Source organism: Triticum dicoccoides, chromosome 5A (assembly GCF_002162155.2).
Source record: "Triticum dicoccoides isolate Atlit2015 ecotype Zavitan chromosome 5A, WEW_v2.0, whole genome shotgun sequence".
NCBI classification, from domain to species: domain Eukaryota; kingdom Viridiplantae; phylum Streptophyta; class Magnoliopsida; order Poales; family Poaceae; genus Triticum; species Triticum dicoccoides.
The window spans coordinates 394,201,673-394,225,820 of record NC_041388.1 but is presented as its reverse complement, the minus strand read 5'-3'; the positions used below and the strand labels follow the sequence as shown (position 1 = coordinate 394,225,820).

General features: G+C 48.6%; 2 protein-coding genes across 3 annotated transcripts; one reads left to right on the top strand and one right to left on the bottom strand.

Moving 5' to 3' along the window:
* Positions 1-10,872: 10,872 nt before the first annotated feature.
* On the top strand, positions 10,873-15,910 carry LOC119301764 (uncharacterized protein C227.17c-like). 2 transcript variants are annotated; one of them, XR_005147171.1, is made up of 3 exons: positions 10,873-10,999; positions 13,209-13,244; positions 15,074-15,146. XR_005147171.1 is itself a non-coding variant. In XM_037578747.1 (3 exons), the coding sequence occupies exon 3, from the start codon at positions 15,262-15,264 to the stop codon at positions 15,637-15,639; it is 378 nt and encodes a 125-aa protein (XP_037434644.1). In that variant the 5' UTR covers positions 10,934-10,999; positions 15,085-15,140; positions 15,254-15,261; the 3' UTR covers positions 15,640-15,910. The 2 variants fall into 2 exon arrangements, 1 of the variants encoding a protein (XP_037434644.1); XM_037578747.1 differs by lacking the exon at positions 13,209-13,244 and adding an exon at positions 15,254-15,910 and having other exon boundaries at positions 10,934-10,999; positions 15,085-15,140.
* Positions 15,911-18,044: 2,134 nt separating this feature from the next.
* LOC119301763 (AAA-ATPase At5g57480-like) lies at positions 18,045-19,834 on the bottom strand. The gene has a single exon (XM_037578746.1). The coding sequence runs from the start codon at positions 19,718-19,720 to the stop codon at positions 18,176-18,178; it is 1,545 nt and encodes a 514-aa protein (XP_037434643.1). The 5' UTR covers positions 19,721-19,834; the 3' UTR covers positions 18,045-18,175.
* Positions 19,835-24,148: the final 4,314 nt, after the last annotated feature.

Here is a 24,148-nt window from a genome sequence, read left to right as displayed (position 1 = left end):
TTCTCCAGACATGTCTGAATCATGCGCTGATATGTTGCGCCGGCGTTTTTGAGCCCAAAAGGCATTGTGTTGAAACAGAAGGGACCGTATGGTGTGATGAATGCCGTTGCGGCTTGGTCGGACTCCGCCATCTTGATTTGGTGGTAACCGGAGTATGCGTAGAGGAAACACAATGACTCGTGTCCTGCGGTAGCATCAATAATTTGATCGATGCGGGGGAGGGGGAAGGGATCCTTTGGGCAAGCTTTATTGAGGTCCTTGAAATCGACACAAAGGCACCAGGATTTATCCTTCTTTGGTACCATCACCAGGTTTGCTAGCCAGTCCGGGTGTTTTATTTCTCTGATGAACCCGGCCTCCAATAACTTGGCTAGTTCCTTAGGATATTGAGACTATGCTCGGCCAGCCTACGTGGGATTCCTGGCATGTCTGAGGGATGCCAGGCGAATATGTCCCAATTCTCGCGCAGGAACTCGCGTAGTGCGGCGTCCACGGCGGGGTTTAATTGTGCCCCGATGGAGGCTGTTTTTGTAGGGTCCGTTGGGTGGACTTGGAATTTGACTATTTCATCCGCTGGTTTAAAAGGGGTGGACTTGGATCTCTTATCGAGGATCACGTCGTCCCTGTCCACTGTGGAGCGTAGCGTGGTTAATTCCTCGGCCGAGAGGGCTTCGGATAATGCCTCGAGGGCCAGTGCGGCTGTTTTGTTTTCGGCGCGGAATGCTATGTCCAGATCACTGGCGAGGGTGATGATTCCGTTGGGCCTGGGCATTTTGAGCTTCATGTACCCATAATGGGGTACGGCTTGGAAGATCGTGAACGCCTCACGTCCTAAAAGGGCGTGGTATCCACTGCTGAACGGGGCCACTTGGAATGTAATTTCTTCGGACCTATAGTTCTCTAGCGTACCGAATACCACATCTAGTGTGATTTTCCCAATGCATCATGCCTCCCGACTGGGTATGATTCCCCTGAAGGTTGTGCTACTTTGCTCAATGCAGTTCCAGTCTATTTCCATTTTTTGAAGAGCTTCCTCATAGATGAGGTTTAATCCGCTGCCGCCGTCCATGAGTACTTTGGTGAGTCGAAATTCGTCTACAATTGGACTGAGGACCAGTGCGGCTGGTGCTCGGGCTATTCGGAATTTAGGTTCGTCACTAGCATTGAAGGTAATAGCCGTGTCACTCCATGGATTTATTGCTGCTACGTGGCAGATTTTGGCCATGCTGCGGAGTGTTCGCTTGCGCCTATTATTTGACGCGAAGGTCTCAAAGACTGTTAACACCGTATTGTTATCCACGGGATGGTGCTCTGCGGCATTTGGGATAAGAAGATCCTCACCACTTTTGGCCACCTGCCGGAGTATCCAACATGCTCTCAGGCTGTGCGTTGGTATTGTATCGGCTGTACTATGAATTTTGCAGGGTCCGTTAAGCCATCACTCCAGTACGGTTCCATGCCCTGTAGAGGGTTTTTGTTTCTTTGCAACTATCTCGGGTGTCTTATGATAGTGCACCCTTTTACTTCGGACTGGGTGTATATTCGGAGCCGGATTATCCCAAAATTTCGTTTCGGTTTTCCAGGCGTTTTCCATCGCACAATACTTTCATACTATGGACGCCAAGTCAGCGAAGCGTGATATGTCACAACGACTTAAGGCGTTAATGATTCCCTTGTTCATGCAATTATTGCATAAAAGTGAGATTGCATCTTCCTCGCCACAGTCCTTAACCTTGTTCATCACAAGGAGGAATCTGGCCCAATAATGATGTACTATTTCATGGGGCTCTTGCCTGATGTGGGAAAGGTCGTTTATGTCTGGGTGAGTGGGTGGATTTGAGTCCGATCCCCTACCTGATCTAAGACGCAGGGGCCGAGGAGTTTCCAATCTTGGAAGTTTGGGTTCCGGAGTGCTGCCTGATTCTAGGTTCAGGGCTTGGGTGATGTCCTCCCGTAAGCGGGTATCCGGCTTGGAGAGCTCAAGAATCCGGACATAGTTAGTCCTCAAAATAGAGGAAGAGTTGCCCCATTGTTCCTCCACCACCGCAACATGATGGGTGATCGATGGAGAGTTAATCTCCCTTTGGTCGGGTTTAAGCCCAATCCGATCATAGTTCGTAGCGACTCCCAAGGCAGCGATGCGATCCAAGAGTTTGTTTAGGGAAGGGAGCTCCATTGGATCCATCTGCTCAGCGAATTCTGAGCCGATGTGGAGGCTGTTTTTGATGACCCGAGAAGTCATCATCGGTGCAGCGGCCGAACAGGCAGTCGTGACGAAACTGCCTAGACGGAGAGTTTGACCGACAGCTAGAGCTCCCCCGGCGGTAATGTTGTTTTTAACAATGAGATGAGGCATCCTTCCTTACGGCAACGTCACAGAGGAACTCTCAATGAAAGCACCAATGTCGGTGTCAAAACCGGCGGATCTCGGGTAGGGGGTCCCGAACTGTGCGTCTAAGGCGGATGGTAACAGGAGGCAGGGGACATGATGTTTTACCCAAGTTCGGGCCCTCTTGATGGAGGTAAAACCCTACGTCCTGCTTGATTTATTCTTGATGATATGAGTATTACAAGAGTTGATCTACCACGAGATCGAAGAGGCTAAACCCTAGAAGCTAGCCTATGGTATGACTGTATGTTACCCTATGGACTAAAACCCTCCGATTTATATAGACACCAGAGGGGGCTAGGGTTACACAAGGTCGGTTACAAAGGAGGAGATATACATATTCGTATTGCCTAGCTTGCCTTCCACGCCAAGTAGAGTCCCGTCTAGACACGAGACAAAGTCTTCAATCTTGTATCTTCATAGTCCAACAGTCCGGCCAAAGGATATAGTCCGGCCGTCCGGAGACCCCCTAATCCAGGACTCCCTCAACTACAATCACTTGAATCAAGTGGGAGTTAATCTTCTAGATAAGATGGTGATTGCCAGAGTTCTCTAGTCACTATCACCAAGTTACTGGAACTTCGTGATGAACTATAATATGCAAGGGATAACGGAAACGATTCCCAAGCTCTTCATGATGCTGACATCGACGAAGGTAGAAATCAAGAAAAGCATCAAGTGTTGATGGTTGACAAGACCACTAGTTTCAAGAAAAGGGCAAAGGGAAGAAGGGGAACTTCAAAAAGAATGTCAAGCAAGTTGCTGCTCAAGTGAAGAAGCCCAAATCTAGACCTAAGCCTGAGACTAAGTGCTTCTACTGCAAAGGCACTGGTCACTGGAAGCAGAACTGCCCCAAGTATTTGGCGGATAAGAAGGATGGCAAAGTGGACAAAGGTATATTTGATATACATGTTATTGATGTGTACTTTACTAGTGTTTATAGCAACCCCTCAGTATTTGATACTAGTTCAGTTGTTGAGATTAGTAACTCGAAACGGGAGTTGCAGAATGAACAGAGACTAGTTAAGGGTGAAGTGACGATGTGTGTTGGAAGTGGTTCCAAGATTGATATGATCATCATCGCACACTCCCTATACTTTCGGGATTAGTGTTGAACCTAAATAAATGTTATTTGGTGTTTCCGTTAAGCATGAATATGATTTGATCATGTTTATTACAATACAGTTATTCATTTAAAGTCAGAGAATAATTATTGTTATGTTTACATGAATAAAACCTTCAATGGTCATACACCCAAGGTGAATGGTTTATTGAATCTAGATCATAGTATGAATATTGAAGCCAAAAGATGAAAAGTTAAAAATGATAGTGCAACTTATTTGTGGCACTGCTGTTTAGGTCATATTGGTGTAAAGCGCATGAAGAAAATCCATGCTGATGGGCTTTTGGAATCACTTGATTATGAATCAGTTGATGCTTGCGAACCATGCCTCATGGGCAAGATGACTAAGACTCCGTTCTCCGAACAATGGAGCAAGCAACAAACTTGTTGGAAATAATACATACTGATGTATGCAGTTCGATGAGTGTTGAGGCTCGCGGCAGGTATCGTTATTTTCTGACCTTCACAGATGATTTGAGTAAGATATGGGTATGTCTTCTTGATGAAACATAAATATGAAACATTTGAAAATTTCAAATAATTTCAGAGTGAAGTAGAAAATCATCGTAACAAGAAAATAAAGTTTCTATGATCTGATCGTGGAGGAGAATATTTGAGTTACGAGTTTGGTCTTCATTTGAAACAATGCGGAATAGTTTCGCAACTCACGCCACCTGGAACACCACAGCGTAATGGTGTGTCCGAACATCTTAACCGTACTTTATTAGATATGGTGCAATCTATGATGTCTCTTATCGATTTACCATTATCGTTTTGGGGTTATGCATTAGAGACAGCTGCATTCACGTTAAATGGGGCACCATCTAAATCCATTGAGACGATGCCATATGAAATGTGGTTTGGCAAGAAACCAACATTATCATTTCTTAAAGTTTGGGGTTGCGATGCTTATGTGAAAAAGTTTCATCCTGGCAAGCTCAAACCCAAATCAGAGAAATGTGTCTTCATAGGATACCCAAAGGAGACAGTTGGGTACACCTTCTATCACAGATCTGAAGGCAAGACATTCGTTGCTAAGAATGGATCCTTTCTAGAGAAGGAGTTTCTCTCGAAAGAAGTGAGTGGGAGGAAAGTAGAACTTGATGAGGTAACTGTACCTGCTCCCTTATTGGAAAGTAGTTCATCACAGAAATCTGTTCCTGTGACTCCTACACCAATTAGTGAGGAAGCTAATGATGATGATCATGTAACTTCAGATCAAGTTACTACCGAACCTCGTAGGTCAACCAGAGTGAGATCTGCACCAAAGTGGTACGGTAATCCCATTCTGGATGCCATGTTACTTGACCATGACGAACCTACAATCTATCAGGAAGTGATGATGAGCCCAGATTCCGCGAAATGGCTTGAGGCCATGAAATCTGAGATGGGATCCATGTATGAGAACAAAGTATGGACTTTGATTGACTTGCCCGATGATCGGTGATTCATTAAGAATAAATGGATCTTCAAGAGGAAGACGGACGCTGATAGTAGTGTTATTATCTACAAAGCTCGAATTGTCGCAAAATGTTTTCAACAAGTTCAAGGTGTTGACTACGATGAGATTTTCTCACTCGTATCGATGCTTAAAAGTCTGTCTGAATCATGTTAGCAATTGCCGCATTTTATGAAATCTGGCAAATGGATGTCAAAACTGTATTCCTTCATGGATTTCTTAAAAGAAGAGTCGTATATGATGCAACCAGAAGGTTTTGTTGATCCTAAAGGTGCTAACAAAGTGAGCAAGCTCCAGCGATCCATCTATGGACTGGTGCAAGCATCTCGGAAGTTGGAATATATGCTTTGATATAGTGATCAAATCATATGGTTTTATACAAACTTGCGGTGAAGCCTATATTTACAAGAAAGTGAGTGGGAGCACTAAGACATTTCAGATAAGTATATGTGAATGACATATTGTTGGTCGTAAATAATGTAGAATTTTCTGGAAAGCATAAAGGAGTGTTTGAAAAGAGTTTTTCAAAGAAAGACCTCGATAATGCTGCTTACACATTGAGCATCAAGATCTATAGAGTTAGATCAAGACACTTGATAAGTTTTTTCAATGAGTACATACCTTGACAAGATTTTGAAGTAGTTCAAATGGAACAGTCAAAGAAGGAGTTCTTGCCTATGTTGCAAGGTGTGAAGTTGAGTAAAGACTCAAAACCCGACCACAGCAGAAAATATAAAGAGAATGAAAAGTCATTCCCTATGCCTCGGTCATAGGTTCTATAAAGTATGCTATGCTGTTTACCAGTCCTATTGTATACCTTAGCATCTTTCTGGCAAGGGAGTACAATAGTGATCTAGGAGTAGATCACTGGACAACGGTCAAAATTATCCTTAGAGGACTAAGGAAATATTTCTCGGTTATGGAGGTGATAAAAGAGTTCATCGTAAAGAGTTACATCGATGCAAGCTTTTTACATCGATCTAGATGACTCTAAGTCTCGATCTAGATACATATTGAAAGTGGGAGCAATTAGCTAGAGTAGCTCCGTGCAGAGCATTGTAGACATAGAAATTTGTGAAATACATATGGATCTGAATGTTGCAGACCCGTAGGCTAAACTTCTCTCACAAGCAAAACATCATCACTCTTTGGGTGTTAATCACATAGCTATGTGAACTAGATTATTGACTCTAGTAAACCCTTTGGGTATTAGTCACATGGAGATGTGAACTAATCACATAAATATGTGAACTAGATTATTGACTCTAGTGCAAGTGGGAGACTGAAGGACATATGCCCTAGAGGCGATAAGAAAGTTATTATTTATTTCCTTATATCATGATAAATGTTTATTATTCATGCTAGAATTGTATTAACCAGAAACTTAGTACATGTGTGAATACATAGACAAACATAGTGTCACTAGTTTGCCTCTACTTGACTAGCTCGTTGAATCAATGATGGTTATGTTTCCTAACCATAGACATGAGTTGTCATTTGTTAACGGGATCACATCATTAGAGAATGATGTGATTGACTTGACCCATCCGTTATCTTAGCACGATGATCGTTTAGTTTGTTGCTATTGCTTTCTCCATAACTATACATGTTCCTATGACTATGAGATCATGCAACTCCCGAATACCGGAGGAACACTTTGCGTGCGACCAAACGTCACAATGTAACTGGGTGATTATAAAGGTGCTCTACAGGTGTCTCCGATGATATTTGTTGAGTTGGCATGGATCAAGATTAGGATTTGTCACTCCGATTGTCGGAGAGGTATCTCTGGGCCCTCTCGGTAATGCACATCACTATAAGCCTTGCAAGCAATGTGAGTAATGAGTTAGTTGTGGTATTATGCATTACGGAACGAGTAAAGAGACTTGCCGGTAACGAGATTGAACTAGGTATTGAGATACCAACGATCGAATCTCGGGCAAGTAACATACCGATGACAAAGGGAACAATGTATACCGTTATGCGGTTTGACCGATAAAGATCTTTGTAGAATATGTAGGAGCCAATATGAGAATCTAGGTTCCGTTATTGATTATTGACCAGAGATGAGTCTCGGTCATGTCTACATAGTTCTCGAACCCGTAGGGTCCGCACGCTTAACGTTCGGCGACGATCGGTATTATGAGTTTATGTGTTTTGATGTACCGAAGGTTGTTCAGAGTCTCTGATGAGATCAGGGACATGACGAGGAGTCCCGAAATGTTTGAGATGTAAAGATCGATATATTGGAAGGCTATATTCGGACATCGGAAAGGTTCTGAGTGGTTCGGGTATTTATCGAAGTACCAGAGAGTTACGGGAATTCGCCGGGGAGTACATGGGCCTTATTGGGCTTTAGGGGAAAGAGAGAGGGGAGGCTGCGCGCCCCCAAGGCCTAGTCCGAATTGGACTAGGGGGAGGGGCGGCGCCCCCTCCTTCCTTCTCTTCTCTTTTCCCTTTCCTTCTCTCCTACTCCTACTACATGGAAGGGGGGATCCTACTCCCAATGGGAGTAGGACTCCCCAGGGCACGCCATAGTAGAGGGCCGGCCCTCCCCCTCCTCCACTCCTTTATATACGGGGGAGGAGGGCACCCCATGAACACACAAGTTGATCAGTTGATCTTTTAGCCGTGTGCGGTGCCCCCCTCCACCATAATCCACCTCGGTCATATCGTAGCGGTGCTTAGGCTAAGCCCTACGTCGGTAGCATCATCATCACCGTCATCACGCCGTCGTGCTAACGGAACTCTCCTGCGAAGCTCTGCTGGATCATGAGTTCATGGAACGTCAGCGAGCTGAACGTGTGCTGAACTCGGAGGTGCCGTGCGTTCGGTACTTGGATCGGTCGGATCGTGAAGACGTACGACTACATCATCCGCGTTCTCATAACGCTTCCTCTTACGGTCTACGAGGGTACGTGGACGACACTCTCCCCTCTCGTTGCTATGCATCACCATGATCTTGCGTGTGCGTAGGAATTTTTTGAAATTACTACGTTCCCCAACAGTCCCAGGCAGGAGGCCTTGCCTCTTCGATCGTTGTTGTTTTTATGCTTGCCTTCTTAAGGCAGTCTTGTTTAAGTTATGTATGTACTCAGATATTGTTTCTTCCACTGACGCTTGTGTATCGAGCTTGTATTTGAGCCCTCGAGGCCTCTGGCTATGAAGCTTGTATTATTTTATTTGTGTCTAGAGTTGTGTTGTGATATCTTCCTGTGAGTCCCTGATCTTGATCGTACACATTTGCGTGTACGATTAGTGTACGGTCGAATCGGGGGCGTCACAAAGGCTCATCACAGATAACATCCTAGTCGCATATGAGTGCGTCCATGCTATAAGAAGGAGAAGTAGGAAAAAGCCATTTTGTGCGGTTAAGTTGGATATGATGAAGGCGTATGATAGGGTTGAGTGGTCTTTTTTGGAAAGGATGATGGCAAGATTCGGCTTTGCTGATACCTGGGTTCAGATGATTATGCGATGTGTTACGTCAGCCAGGTTTTCAGTCAAGCTTAATGGAGGGATCTCTCACACATTTCTGCCGTCCAGGGGTCTCCGCCAAGGGGATCCTTTATCACCGTATTTGTTCTTATTTTGTGTAGAGGGGTTCTCGACATTATTGAAATATGCGCAAAGGGTTAGCGAACTAAAGGGGGTATCGTTCGGGAGCACTAGCCCCACATCTATTGTTCGTGGATGATAGCATTGTGTTCCTTGAGGGCTCTCAAAAATATCTTGAAACACTCAAGGCCATTTTGTAGGATTATGAAATGGCCTCCGGACAGAAAGTGAACATGCAAAAATCGTCTATCTTTTTTGGGAAAGGTTGTATAGATGCGCTCAAGGAACATCTTAAGGAGGACATTGGTATTGAGTCGGAGGTGCTAAGTGAAAAATATTTAGGTCTTCCTACTGTTGTGGGGAGCTCTAAAGAAGGAACTTTCAAATATGTTAAATAGAGTGCTAAAGGAAAGATCACTGGATGGAAGGGGCAGGGTTTGTCAAAGAAGGCTCGAGAGGTGTTGGTCAAGTCCGGACTTCAATCTACCCCAAATTTTACCATGAGCTGTTTCCAACTAACCAAAAAATTGTGCGGGAACCTGACTTCGACCTCTTCTAACTTTTGGTGGGGGGAAGCAAATGGTGAAAAAAGGTTCATTGGATTGCCTGGAAGAAGATGTGCATGAGCAAAAAAGGAGGAATGGGTTTTAGAGATATGAAGGCATTCAATCAAGCTCTTTTAGCAAAGCAAGCGTGGAGGTTACTACAGTGCCCGGATTCGCTTTGTGCTTGCATACTGAAGGCTAGATATTTCTAGGAAGGTTCCATCCTGAGTGCAACATGTCGGAATGGTGGCTCGTATACATTCCGGAGTATTTTGTATGGCCAGGACCTGTTGCTAGAGGAACTGATATGAAGAGTGGGCGACGACACCAGGATAAGAATCCACCATGATAGTTGGATACCACGCAAGGGCTCCCTCCGCGACTGGGCCAGATGTATGTACAAGGCATGACACACGTGTGTGATCTGCTCACCGAGGAAGGATATGCTTGGGATCGGGCCAAGCTTGATGTGATGTTCACACCGGACGATGTGCAAGATATACTCCAGGTTACGATAGGTGGGAATGGAACGGAAGACTTCCTTGCATGGACTTTTACTAATAATGGGCAGTTCACGGTCAGGCTTATCACTTGTGCATGGAGAAGAAGAGAGCAAGATCGGGACAGCCGGGATCCTCTTCATCGGTGGCGACGCACCAAGGGTGGTTGGCTCTTTGGGACGCTAGTGCACCGGGCAAAGCGATAATTCATGCATGAAGACTGATAAAAAATGGTTTGGCCGTAGGAACGGAGCTCCTACGAAGGCATATCAAGGAGGGTGTGTTTTGTCCAGCCTGTGGGAGAGAGGAGACGTTACACCATTGGTTTTGGCCCTGTTATCGCTCGACAATTTTTTTGGAAAGAGTTGGACTCGGTATTGGGAGCGAGGGTGGCCACCCCACCTAGCTCGATGTGCTCCCAGAGCCAACTAGCGACCTAGATGCTTCTGTAGCTGACGGAAGCGACAAATGATGAGAAGTCCATGATGATTCAGGGCATGTATGCGCTGTGGCTGGCGAGGAATGATACTCGCGAAGGAAAGAGGATTGAAGACCCTACACACATTGCAAGAGGAGTGGCTAGGCATATGGAAGAGTGGAAGAGAGTTCATGGTGTCAGGGCTCCAACTGTGAGAAATAACATATGCGAACAATGGAAACCACCGGAACAAGGCTGGGTGAAAGCTAATATTGATGGGGCTATGGCTAGGTCCGGTTGGAGCGGTGGTGGGGGCGTGATTTTCAGGGACGAAGATGGAGCTTTCAGGGGAGCTGCATCCCACTTCTTCTCGGATTGCTCCAAGCCGGATATGGCTGAGCTTCTGGCATGCAAAAAGGCGATTCAACTAGCCATACAGAGAGACATACAAAAGCTGCACTTGGAAACAGACTCGCAGGTGGTTGCTGGAATGGTAGAAGGTAAGGAGAGGAATCTGTCGCCTGTAGGACAAGTGGTTGAAGAGGTTAAAGCCATGATCAGAACTAGAGATGATTTCAGGCTAGCCTGGGTCCGGAGGACGGCTAATGGCGCTGCCCATTTGTTGGCAAAGTTAGGTGTTAGTTCTAGTGTTTCGGTTTATTGGGACATAGTTCCTCCAGATTGTATTCTCAGCACTGTTTCAGACGAAGATCCCTAATATTTTTTTGGAGGGAAGACGAGATCCCTAATATGAGTATAGTCTAATAAAGTGGGGTTTTAAAGTTCAAAAAAAAAAGAACGTACGTGCGTAAAGGAAACGTTCTACGCTGCGTCCTTGTTGGGCCGGCGCATCAAGATTGTCCAGAGAGCCCAACGGCCCCGTTCCCGCGATCCTCGAGGAAAAAGGGTCGAGAGGAACGGAAAAAAATCACGAGACTTACGCAGCCTCCTCGACGCGCCGCCGCCGGCTCATCCACGCCGGCGTCCCTCCTCCGGCAAACTAGCCGGTAATTCCGAGTCTTCCCCTCTCCTTCCCACCCCGTCCAGTAGGATAGCGTACGCACCGCCACCGCCGAGCCCCGCCACGGCCGCCGTCCTCGCCTTCTTGATTTGTTTGCTTTGACGGCGCGCTGGTGGTGATGCGCGGCCGCTCTGCTTCTGCCGCCCTCCGATAGCTTCTCCTCCTATGTCTTGGGTAGCTTCTTCTTTCTCACGGCAGTGGTAGCGTTCTTGGCATCTGCTGATCTGTTTGGTTCCACCATTGCCCCCCTCTTTCTTTCTTTCTTTCTTTCTTTCTTTGTGAAGGATCTTCTTATCTAGAGATTAATTTTATTAGTAGTACTTGATGGAACCTAGTTCTTGGTTAAGCAGAGACGAGCAAGTATTTGGACAGTCTTAGCTCATACTGCATGGCATCTTATCTTTATCAGTCAGAATTCCCCCAAACTTCTTCAGCTTTCTAGCCTAGTAGTTCTATTCTGTCAACTGATGATAGACTCCGTATTTGACATTGCTTCGCACTGGTAATTTGTGGCTTAAAAGTGGACATGCAATCACATAAGCTTAGCTTCCCTTCGACTTTAGTTCTGCTAATTATTCAGTTTGATTAATTTAGCTTGAGGATTACATAAAAATACAATTCTCGTTGACCATGGTTTATTCAGCATCTGAGATGGGTTTCTATGGTTATTGAGCACTGCTTATTAGGAGATTTGATATAAATAATAGCTTCTGCATTCTGCAAATACATGAGACAGAGTTACATTACCTTGTTTAATATCCGGTCTTTCTAAAGCTCGCCACTAGAGCTATTTAAGTTGTAAAGATTGGATTTTTAACTGTAGTACTGCTATTTTGCACTATCTTATCTTAGAATAACAAACCCTGCCTACCAAACAAGTTCTTTTTGTAAGAAGGGGATTGAGGATGCGAGGGGAATTGAGGGGATGGGGTGTAAGGGAGGGGATCACCAAATCCCCTCTAATCCCCAATCCTCTAGGGGCTTGAAGACCCTTCTTGCCAAATGAGACCTAAAGGTTGTAAGGGAACACGAGTAGCCTCCTTTAGGACCTTCGTTGGAGCAGCCACTCAGTCTCCCGTCTTTCCGTTGGAGGCGCTGCCCCTTTACCACCTTCTCCTCTGACAAGTACAACTCCACAAACCTACCTATGCCATTCTCCACGAGGTACAGCGTCTGAGGCTAAGATGATAGATCGGACTGTTCATTCCTGACTGTAAACATACTAGCAGGCAAAAGTGTGTTGTAATCTTGTTCAGAACTTCAGATCTGTACAGATGAGAATGGTGATTTATGTGCGGTGGTCGAGGGGATAGTTGCTTAGATTCAAATTGATTACTAATTAGCATCATGGTCTCATCAGTTTCCATAGTTTCTAGAGTCTGCCACCAAAGGACCATATCGTAGGCAAGTGGTTCCTGATCCTGTGCGATCCATCCACGCCCTCAGATCTGGCTGTCACGCACCCTCCTCACCGCCCACAACACTCCAGCCGCTGTGACTTCCCCTCCTCGCTCCTCACCCCAGGTAGCTACTAGATTCCCGGAGTACCTCGGCACCGGTATGGGAATGAGGACCGAATAAGTGCAGCATCTATACAGAATCAGCCATATCGAGTGCTTGATTTTTGTATGGTTAATTCCATGGGTTCTGTTATATTACGAATCAGTGCCATGTGTCCGTCATTCTCTGTTCTTAGTTTTCCAGTGGTTCTTTTTTTAGTTCCAATGGATCATCGTTATTTCGTCTCCATCTTTGTCCACTGTCAAAAAATTTGCACTGTGTGTAGTCTTCTATTTTAGGCTTCCCCCAATCCTTTTTTACTAAGAAGTCTAATTAAGTAAGCCAGCCAATTATTTCACATGGATACCCAGACATGATTCTGTTTGTTTACCATTCTATATAGTTTCAGAACATCATAAGGAAAATAGATGTGAAGAGTGAAGCAGTCTTTAAATGCTGTTTCTCGTCTAGGCTAACACAGACCACATTTTTTATCATTTGAACTAAGTAAAGTGCATGCCGATTTAGTTCACTGGTATGTATGGTCTTGCTCATGAACCCCAAATTCTGAAACTTGAAAATATTGAACTCTGAATCTTGTTTAATCTCTTCCGTTGTACTCCCTCTGTAAAGAAATATAAGATTTTTTTATATTACTAAAGTAGTGATCTAAAAAGTCTTATATTTCTTTACAGAGGGAGTACTGATGTTGGGCTCTACTCAACTCCCAGGTTGTTTTTGTTGAACTATGAAGCTTGTTTTCCCTCTTCAGTTGTTACTTTCACAAATTTGTACTAGAGCTTTAGTCTATCTAGTATCTACTGCACAAACTTGTACTGGAGCTTATGTCAATTATTGCAGAAAATTTGTACAACAGCTGTAGCATATACATGCCAGGACACCGGAAGCACAAAGTCTGCATCTTCCTCCTATCTAGCGTTGACGCAAACAGGCTACAAGATTAAAACAATAGTTTTGATCACAAAACATTTAGATGGCAGCAACTTTAGATACAACACTAACATACATTCCGCTAGGAAAGCTGTATCTAACACCTATTTTATGCTGTTGGATACAGCTTAAGATACGATGCACTGGAAGTGCCCTCGGTATAATAATCTGAGCATTCAGTGTCATGCATTATTAAGATTGCCCTCATATTTCCATCATGGCCGATCTTTCCCGAAATATGTGTAGTATCATGCTGTGGTCCATTTTAGTACCCATCAAGATTCAAGAACACTACAAGAAAGCTAAATGGAGAATGGTTGAAGGATAAGCTTGCTAGAAAGTGATCCTTACAACAACAACAACAACAACAACAACACCACCAACAACACCAACAACAAAGCCTTTAGTCCCAAACAAGTTGGGGTAGGTTAGATGTGAAACCCATAAGATCTCGCGACCAACTGATGGCTCTGGCACATGGATAGCATGCTTCCACGCATCCCTTTCCATAGCTAGTTCTTTGGTGATACTCCAATCCTTCTGGTCTCTCTTAACGGACTCCTCCCATGTCAAATTCGGTCTACCCCGACCTCTCTTGACATTCTCCGCACGGTTTAGCCGTCCGCTATGCACTGGAGCTTCTGGAGGCCTGCGCTGAATATGCCCAAACCATCTCAGACGATGCTGGACAAGCTTCTCTTCAATTGGTGCTACCCCAACTCTATCTCGTATATCATCATTCCGGACTCGATCCTTCTTCGTGTGGCCACACATCCATCTCAACATACGCATCTCCGCCACACCTAATTGTTGTACATGTCGCCTTTTAGCCGGCCAACACTCAGCACCATACAACATTGCGGGTCGAACTGCCGTCCTGTAGAACTTGCCTTTTAGCTTTTGTGGCACTCTCTTGTCATAGAGAATGCCAGAAGCTTGGCGCCACTTCATCCATCCGGCTTTGATTCGATGGTTCACATCTTTATCAATACCCCCATCCTCCTGCATCATTGACCCCAAATATCGAAAGGTGTCCTTCTGAGGCACCACCTGCCCATCAAGGCTAACCTCCTCCTCCTCACACCTAGTAGTACTGAAACCGCACATCATGTACTCGGTTTTGGTTCTACTGAGCCTAAACCCTTTCGATTCCAAGGTTTGTCTCCATAACTCTAACTTCCTATTTACCCTTGTCCGACTATCGTCAACTAGCACCACATCATCCGCAAAGAGCATACACCATGGGATATCTCCTTGTATATCCCTTGTGACCTCATCCATCACCAAGGCAAAAAGATAAGGGCTCAAAGCTGACCCCTGATGCAGTCCTATCTGTGCCACTTGTGCTTAGTAATTACCTACTCCCTCCGTCCCAAAATAAGTGACTCAACTTTGTGTACAAAGTTGAGTCACTTATTTTGGGACGGAGGGAGTACTAACTAGTGAATCTTGTGAGAATATGTGCTTCATAGTTTATTTTGTTTAAACTTATTCAGAAATTTAATTTTGTAACACTATGTTTGGATAGCTTATAATATTATTTGTATGTATGCTCACTTGTGCTTAGCCACACCTACTCCTTCCAAATCTGATACCTCTGTTGAAATAGGGCTTGTCCAGTAGCTCTAGCTCGTCCTCTTCTACCCCAAGCCTCTGTGCCAGCAGCAGCAAGGAAGGTTAGAAGAGTCATCATTCCTTCTGATCCACATTCCTTCAGTATTTCTGTTTTTTCTTGTGGTTCTAGGAATGCGGCTATGTCTCACATGTAAATCCATTTCTTGGTTGGCAGTTAGAAGCATGGAGCCCGAAGAGAACCCCAACCGTCCGCCATCACGACTGGACTGCATAAAGTACTTCAATGCACTATGGTCCTGCTACTCACCATTCCACCAGATGCAGAACTATTACCGCTACGGGGTTTTTGACAACTGCTCCAGCAAGTGGTGCGATCTCGTCGACTGTCTCACGCTCAAGACGAAGTCGAAGGCAGAGGTAGAGGAGATGCTCATGGCGCGGGAGAAGGCCAGGCCGCACTTCTGGACCTACCGGACTGTCGACGAGGCATCAGCGAACTGGTGGAAGATGTACAAGCACAGGGTGATGATGTCGTCGCCGCCAAAGACTGCAGGTTTTCCTGCGCCTCCTCCCAAATCTGCTGCACCGAAGAAGCGTTGATTGTGCTTTTGGTGCGCTGTGCTTATTACCACCGGTCTTTGTTCAAACTTGAGTTACCCTGACAGGGTAAATAATTGGAACCTTGGATGGAAGGATACCCTAATCATGTTCTGTAAAGCATGGCAGGCAACTGAACGGTGGTTCTTATGCTATTTTTTGCACCAGCTATGATGTTAGCTTTGTGCCTAGTTGCTTATTATCAGGCATAAATGTTTTGGTTTGAGCTGTGGTGTGTTCTCATTAATTTTTAAATGCAGACTAGTCAATTTCAGTTCAAATGTGGTTAAGAATGGGTATAAGATCGGATTGCCAGATTTGGTTTGCTTCTGTTTCTTGATGTTCTTTTTTGAGATTTATTTCTGAGTGATTTCAGGCTGCAGACACCTGGACTAGAACTGATGGAGGCAACGGACCATGCTGCCACCACTGCCCTCGATGGTAAGCAAATCCATATGTGACAGTGTTGCTTTTGTTATCTTATGAAATACCACACCTGGTTCTGCAAGCATTTTTTCTGTGTACTGTCAAGGAAAAATTTACTGTCTGCAGTATACCCACTCATTCGAAGTTAGAAGACTTAGATTATCTCTTTGAAGTTTGAACAAAGTTTTTCATATGTAAGTGACTATGTTATCTACTTCTGCGTTTTTCACATGCAAGTGATTCGTTTTGATGACACTTTAATTGAAGTAATCGCCTAGATCGTACAATCCACTCCAGTAGAGTTATGATATTTGTACATTTCCGATCGTAATAAACAAGCCATATACATTCTTATTTATTCCTTCGCTGGTTTTTCGTCAGTTTAGTTGTTTTTTTCCGGTGTGGCGAATTCATCTAACTATTGCTGCTCCTCTCTATGCAGTGTGCCTGGCTAATGCCGTGCCGCCGATACCGTGACCGGAAGCATCATCAGTTCCAGGGCCGTCGACCTTGAACCAGGGACACCGGAGCGCGGCGGCTGCTGTCAGCCTCTTGCTGGGGTTGCAGGTAAGGAGGCCCTTCAAGACATGGTATCCGTGCCATGACAGCAGCTCCTCGGGGAACAGCTCTCGCAGCCGGTCGTGGCGCCGCACCTCTCGCTGCCGTGCCCGCCATTGCCGCACCTCGTCAGCTCGGAGCGCGGACTCGAAGTGCTGCCACGTTTTCTTGCCCGGCGCACCGAGTACATCGAATATCTTGCCGACCTGCCCCGTCGTCTTTTCGCCGCTGAACAACTCCTCGCCGGAGAGCATCTCTGCCATGACGCACCCGAGCGACCACATGTCGACGGCCGCGTCGTACTCCGGCTTCTCCAGCAGCATCTCGGGCGCCATGTAGGGGATCGTCCCGGCCAGCCCGTACGGCGGCTCTGCCTTGGCCGTGGGCATCGCCAGTCCGTAGTCGCAGAATTTCACGACGCCGCCGTCTTCTCCGATGAGGATGTTTGCAGTCTTCATGTCCCTGTGAATGATGCCGCGCTCGTGCATCGCCGCGGCGCCCGTGAGCAGCTGCCGCATGACCCGGCGCACGTCGGCCTCCGGGAACGCGCGGCCGTGCTCTTCCACGTGCCTGTCCAGAGCATGGAACAGGCTGGGCCCGACGTAGTCCATGACGAGGCAGTACTGCCTGGTGCCTGGGTCGCGCACGATGGCGTGGAGGCCGACGAGGTTGGGGTGCCCGCGGCACGCCGCCAGGACGCAGGCCTCCTTGAGCAGATCGCCGACGTTGGGGCGCCTCGCGCCGCCGCGCGCGTGGATGGTCTTGAGGGCGACCGTCTGGCCGGTGTCGCGGTGCTGCGCCATGACGACGCGGCCGCTGGAGCCCTTGCCGAGCCTGCGCATCTGCTTGTAGCAGCGGGTGCTGCCGATGCAGGCGTCGCGCTCGCGCCGCCTTCTCCCTTTCTGGCCATGCAAGTCCTTTGCGTCGTCGTCGTGGCAGGCATCGTTGATCATGGCGCATATTGCCTCGACCAGCTTGCCGCTCATTGTCCCCGCGGCGGCGTGGACGTCGATCATGGCGAATATGTCGGCTACTCGCGCGGCCGTCATGGTCGTCGTGCCCGCGGCGCCGGCGGAGGGAGGCGTCAGCGTGAGCTGTGCTTCTGCCAACCGTAGCCGAATCCACAGGTTCTTGAAGATCACCAGTATTCCCAGTGATATTTCGACGAAGATCCATAGAATTCTGCAGGTTCGAAAGGAACGAATCCCGCGGGCTGGACGCGCCTTGCCGGCGTGCTCGTCGCCGGTCATGGTGCAACCGGCGCCAGCTCCCGTAAGCGAGGCTACGTGAGAAGGAAGGTATGGGCGAGGTTCAAGTATACGTGGGATGGGAGGGGAGGGGAGGGGAGGCTCGTGCTGGGCAAGTATAAGCCGTCCAGTCCGGTGCCGTACGCCGGTACGTGCGCGCGCAGAGCGAGGTTCGAATATTGCTCGGCCATGAAGCCGTCGATCATGGCTACTATAGCTTACAAGAAACCGTCAAACCAATACATTAAACTTGTGAAGATGCGCTCCATTGTTGCCTAACCTAAAACGCACGTCAGACGTGATCGGAGCTACACGCCTCTCCGGCCGGAGTCCGACTTGGTGAGGCTCCGAAGCCTCCCCAAGATCCTGACCTTGCCCTCCCACCCGCCGAACCCCTTCCTGCCTTTCTTCGTCGGCGACTCGTCGGAGAGCTCCGCCGCCGAGTCCTCCCACTGGAGATCGTCGGCCGCGTTCACCCTGGCCTTCAGCTCGCCCGCCAGCTCCGTCACCGCCGTCTCCGGCTCGTCTCTGTTCCTCAGCAGCACTTCGCCCACCTCGGCCGGCGTCATCTCCGCGCCCTCCCGTATGCAGCCCTCCGCCGCGTCGAGCATGTCCTGGTCGCCGACGCCGGCGCCCACGTACCGCTCCACCAGCTCGCGCATGGCGTGCGCGCCGCACGGGCCCAGGCGCACGTGCACGTCCATCCTCCCCGGCCGCAGCAGCGCCGGGTCGATGCCGTCCACGTGGTTCGTCGTGAACACGATGATGCGCTCCTCGCCGCAGCACGACCACAGGCCGTCGGTGAAGTTGAGCAGCCCGGAGAGGGTCACCTTCCCCCGGTGGTTGTCGGCGCCCATGACGTCGTCGTCCGAGTCGGACGAGTCATCGGAGGCGGCCGCGCGGCGTCTCTTGTGCCGCCTCGTGGAGGCCAGGCCGCGGTCGCCGGTGAGGTGGAGGGAGCAGTCGATGTCCTCGATGACAATGAGCGAGCGGTTGGTCGTCTGGATGAGGAGCGCGCGGAGGTCGGCGTTGGTGGTGACGCGGGTGAGCTCGAGGTCGAACACGTCGTACCGGAGGTGGTTCGCCATGGCGGCGATCAGCGAAGACTTGCCGGAGCCAGGCGGGCCGTGGAGGAGGTACCCGCGCTTCCACGGCCTCCCAGTCCGGCGGTAGAACTCCCTCCCGTCGGCGAACGCCGTGAGGTCGGCCAGGAGGCGCGCCTTGAGGTCCGGGTCCAGCGCGAGCGTCTCGAACGTGGACGGGTGGCAGAACGGCACCGACGACCACGACGCCGAGCCGCGCGGAGACGCGGCGTTGGTGTGCAGCCTCCTCGCCCGCGACGAGCGCTCCAGGCTGTCCGCGGCGGCGGCGAGGTGCGCCAGGTACGCCGGGAGCACCGCCGCGGCGTGCCTCTTGGGGAGGCGCAGCGAGAAGGACCGGCGCTCCTCGAGCGAGTCCTGGAGCGTGTCGGCGTGGTGCGTCCACACGGCGCGGTGGCCGTTGAAGGCGTCGGGCACCGAGTGGTTCGGGGACAGCGACACGGACGGCGACGCGGCGGCCGCGCCGGCATTGCCCGCGACGGAGCGCGGCAGCGAGAGCGTGAGGCGGGGAGGCGAAGGGGAGGAGAGGAGCAGGGAGCGGTGGAGGTAGAGCTGGACGTGGCGGTAGAGCGCGTTGGGCTCGACGGCGGCGGAGCCGAGGAACTCGGGCACGTCGAAGTAGGAGTAGGGCGTGAGCGAGTCCTGGAGCGACTGCCAGAGCGAGTGGAGGAGGGAGAGGAGCTGCGTGGGGAGGACGTTCTGCAGGATGGTGAGGAGGCCCAGGAGCGACCACATCTGCGACAAGAACTCCATTACTGTGGAAGTGGAGCTTTCAAGCTCAGCTTTGCTGCTGCTGCTGCTGCTCAGTTGCTTGATGCTGCCACCTTGGGCTTTGGGACAACAGCGTAGTGTCACTGGGGTTTTGGATTATCTTGCAGTTGTGTGAAGCCAGGTGAAGGGAGCTCAGTTATAAAGAGAGGGGGGAGGGTCAGAGGAGGAGGATGGAAAGGATCAAAAGGAGGTGTGCACTGATGCAAATACTGTTTTTTTTAGCCTGAATGACAGCATGTATGCATGCACCAAAAGGTAGATAGGATGGGGTAAGAAAACTATTTGAATCATAACACTTGTCAATAAAATTGTGTTGAAATGTGCTTTATAAAGGTCTTTTCAAGGCAGTCTAATTAAACTTTAGCTATATGTAGGTCACATGATTATTAAATAGAAAGAAAAAGACAAAAGATAAAAGAAAATGCTTGCATGAATCTTAACGTAAAATCAATGACATAGGACTTAGATGTGCAATACTTAGAGCACATCTAGATGTGCTTTAGCAAAACTATATTAAATATGGATAAGCCAATTTTCTGATCGTCAAGTTTTTTTCCAAGATTTGTGCTATTTTTTTCCTGTGTTGTTTCATGGCTTCTTAGCCTAATTTTGATTTGCTCATGTTTGGGGTAAGTGAATTATTTCGTGGCTTAGATTTTGACTTGCCATTGTTTGGGGTAAATTGACTTTTTCTTAGACTAAAATTTTGACTTGCCCTTGTTTGTGGTAAGTCGTTTTTCCTATTGGGCTTGAAGCCCGTTACTAGACCTGGCCATGGGCAGCCCGGCCCGGCCCGACGCTGCTCGCGGGCCGGGCTCGGGCCTAGATTTTGAGCCCGGTGGCCTGGCCGGGCCAGGCCCGGGCCCGTCATTTTTGCAGTTTTCTGAAAGGGCCCGGCCCGAGGCCCGGTGGGCTTTTGCATGTTCGGGCCGGGCTTGGGCCCAAAAACTAGGCCCGATGACTAGGCCGGGCCGGGCTCGGGCCCAGGTTTTTTGGCTCGGGCTTGGCTAGGCCCGACCCGAATCCCGACCCGACCCGAGGTTTGGCCAGGTATACCCGTTACACATTGCATGTTTTTTGTTGTATGTGCTTTTGCCTTTGCTTTTCTTTATATATTTTACATTTTTTACTTGGATATTTCTTGCATCACTTTAGCTATATATAAATCACCTAAAAATCGATTTTCGCCCAATTGCCTTTTTGGTCGTTGACTTTTGTTTTAAGATTCGTGCTCCTTTTTTCTGCTCTCCCTCTGAGTTATTTTAGGCTGTTTTTTTTCGACTGGCCATATATTTGGGTCAGTCAGTTCCTTAACAGGTTGATGTCATTACCTGTGCAACCAAGCTTTCCCCTCCATCCCTTTTGTTCTTTTCCGTTTCTCTGTTTTCATTTGTGTTTTTGCTTTTTTCTTCTTTATTAGACAATGTTTTTCTTTTCTTTTGTGGTATTTTTGGTTGTTGGTGGTGGCTCCTGCATGCATGGATAGTAGTAGCTCGTTTGAGCGCTCGATCATAGGACGGGATAGTGCACATGTTCCACATTTTTCATGCCATCGCTACCAGTTTTTTAAAACCTGCCATGCAACTATCACAAAAAATTCAAAATTTTGCCATGATTCACTTAACTATCTTTACAATAATTTGCTATCAACCAGAAAAAAAATCCAAAGCAGTTCCTTCATTGCCATGTCACTTTTTACCTTTTTCTCCTAATTTTTTGCCATCATCCATAGAACAATTTTTGCTTTTACCATGACAACGTACATGATTTTAATTTTTAAATTGTCATGCCCTTTGTACTTTGTTTTCCTAATTTTACCATGAACCAGATAACACTTTTTTCCAAAGCAAGTTATGCATTTGCCATGACCCATAGATCAAATTTCTCTAAAAATTGCCATACCACTTTACCTTCGTTCTCCTAAGTTTTCCCTGCTTGGCAAATTGTAACACCCCAGAGAGTGAGAGAGGGAGAAGGGATCTAGCTCGAGCGAGGGGAAGGGAGGGATGGCTTGGAGAGGGAGGAGGAGGAATGGATTGCAGAGGAAGGATTGGGTACAGAGAATTGTCAACACACACAATGACACCCACAGCCACATGCGGCCCCTTTTAACACCACTCACGCACGCCACTTGGCTGGCCAGCTGGCTGGGCCCACCAGCCAGCTCTAGAGCACACTAACCACAGGTTAGGTGTGACACTCCTCCCTCCTTAAGACGCGTCTTCTTCTTTTTCAGTGTCGTCGTTGTCCTCTACTTTCGTCCAGAGCGGTGCTGACGGGAAACAGTGGCGGAGCACGTCGTAGTCTTCCCACGTCGTCGGCGCGGAGTCGCCGGTGCCCCACTGCACCTTGAGCTACACCACCGACGCGTCGCCATGCTTCATCATGCGCCTGTCCAAAATGCGCGTAGGTGTGAGGGTGTCGACGGAGAGGTTCGGCACCTTGGGCAGCTCGCCGTACACCGGCGTATAGTCGGGGGTGAATGGCTTCAGCTGCGAAACATGGAAGACAGGGTGGACTTGGCTCTCCAGCGGCAGGTCGAGCTTGTACGCGAGCGCACCGATCTTCTCGATGATCTTGTAGGGGCCAAAGTACTTGAAGGCGAGCTTGGCGCACGGGCGATTGACCACCGAACGTTGAGCGTAAGGCTGGAGCTTGAGCAACACCTGTTAACCCGCCTGGAAGTGGCGCTCTGTGCGGTTGCACTCGGCATTTTTCTTGTACTGGCGCTGGGCTCGCTCCAACTGGGCGCGAATGTGCGCCGCCCAGTCCATCTCCTCTCGGCCGGCGCCGACTCCGCCCAGGACGCCATTGCACTGAGGTTGGCTACCTTGCCATAGAGAGCCTTGAAGGGAGTGCCCTTGAGCGACGCATGGAATGTCAAATTGTACCAGAATTCGGCCATCGGCAGCCACCTACGCCATTTGTGCGGCGAGTCATGAACCGCACAACGGAGGTACATTTCCATGCACTGGTTCACCCGCTCGCTCTGGCCGTCTGTCTGAGGGTGATATGCCGTCGAGTAGAGCAGCTTGGTGCCTGCGCCAACGAGCAGCTCGCGCCAAAGGTGGCTCGTGAAAATTTTGTCGCGGTCGGAGACGATGGACGCAGGAATGCCGTGTAGCTTCACCACATTCTCCCAGAATGCGCACGCCACCTGCTGGGAGTTGAAGGGATGGCGAAGGGGAACGAAGTGCGCGAATTTGGTGAAGCGGTCGACGACCACCATGATCGTGTCGCACTCCTCCGAGCGCGGCAAGCCTTCGACAAAGTCCATGGTCTGGTCCTCCCAGGGCGCTGCTGGAATGGGCAGCAGGGCCAGGAGACCCGCCGGCTTGACGTGCTCGCGTTTTGGCCCGCCGGCACACCGTGCACTGCTGCATGAAGTCGGCGACGTCGCGCTTGAGGCCCCGCTAGTCGAAGTGTTTGCGCGCGTGCTGGTAGGTGGCGGTGGAGCCGGAGTGACCGCCCACCGCACTGCAATGCAGCACGACGATGAGCTTGGTACGCAGAGCCGAATTGGCCCCAATCCAGAGGCGACCTTGGCGCCGGATGATGCCGTGGTAGAGCTCGTAGCCTTGATCGTCCGGACTGTGCACCGCTTGTTGTTGTAGCCGTTCTTGGGAGTCGGCGTCGGTGACGTAGGAATTGGCCACCTCCTGCACCCAGGCTGGCTGGCACACGGAGAGCGCGACCACCTCGAACTGCTTGCCCATGCGTGAGAGTGCGTCGGCGGCGCCGTTGTCCAGTCCCCTTCTCTGCTGGAAGCGAAATTGCAGCCCCACCAGTTTTGCCATGGCCTTGCGCTGGAGCTCTGTCTCCAGGTGCTGTTCGCCAAGGTTGCAGAGTGACTTGTGATCTGTGATGATGTCGAAGGGGCCGCGCTGCAAGTACTGGCGCCACTTGTCAACTGAAGGAAATATGCCCTAGAGGCAATAATAAAGTTATTATTTATTTCCTTATATCATGATAAAAGTTTATTATTCATGCTAGAATTGTATTAACCGGAAACATAATACATGTGTGAATACATAGACAAACAGAGTGTCACTAGTATGCCTCTACTTGACTAGCTCGTTAATCAAAGATGGTTATGTTTCCTAACCATGGATAAAGAGTTGTTATTTGATTAATGGGATCACATCATTAGTTGAATGATCTGATTGACATGACCCATTCCATTAGCTTAGCACCCGATCGTTTAGTATGTTGCTATTGCTTTCTTCATGACTTATACATGTTCCTATGACTATGAGATTATGCAACTCCCGTTTGCCAGAGGAACACTTTGTGTGCTACCAAACGTCACAACGTAACTGGGTGATTATAAAGGAGCTCTACAGGTGTCTCCAAAGGTACATGTTGGGTTGGCGTATTTCGAGATTAGGATTTGTCACTCCGATTGTCGGA

What these genes read in the sequence shown, in the direction of transcription:
- LOC119301763 (XM_037578746.1), bottom strand. Translation starts at nt 19,720, where the DNA reads ATGGAGTTCTTGTCGCAGATGTGGTCGCTCCTGGGCCTCCTCACCATC.
- LOC119301764 (XM_037578747.1), top strand. Translation starts at nt 15,262, where the DNA reads ATGGAGCCCGAAGAGAACCCCAACCGTCCGCCATCACGACTGGACTGC.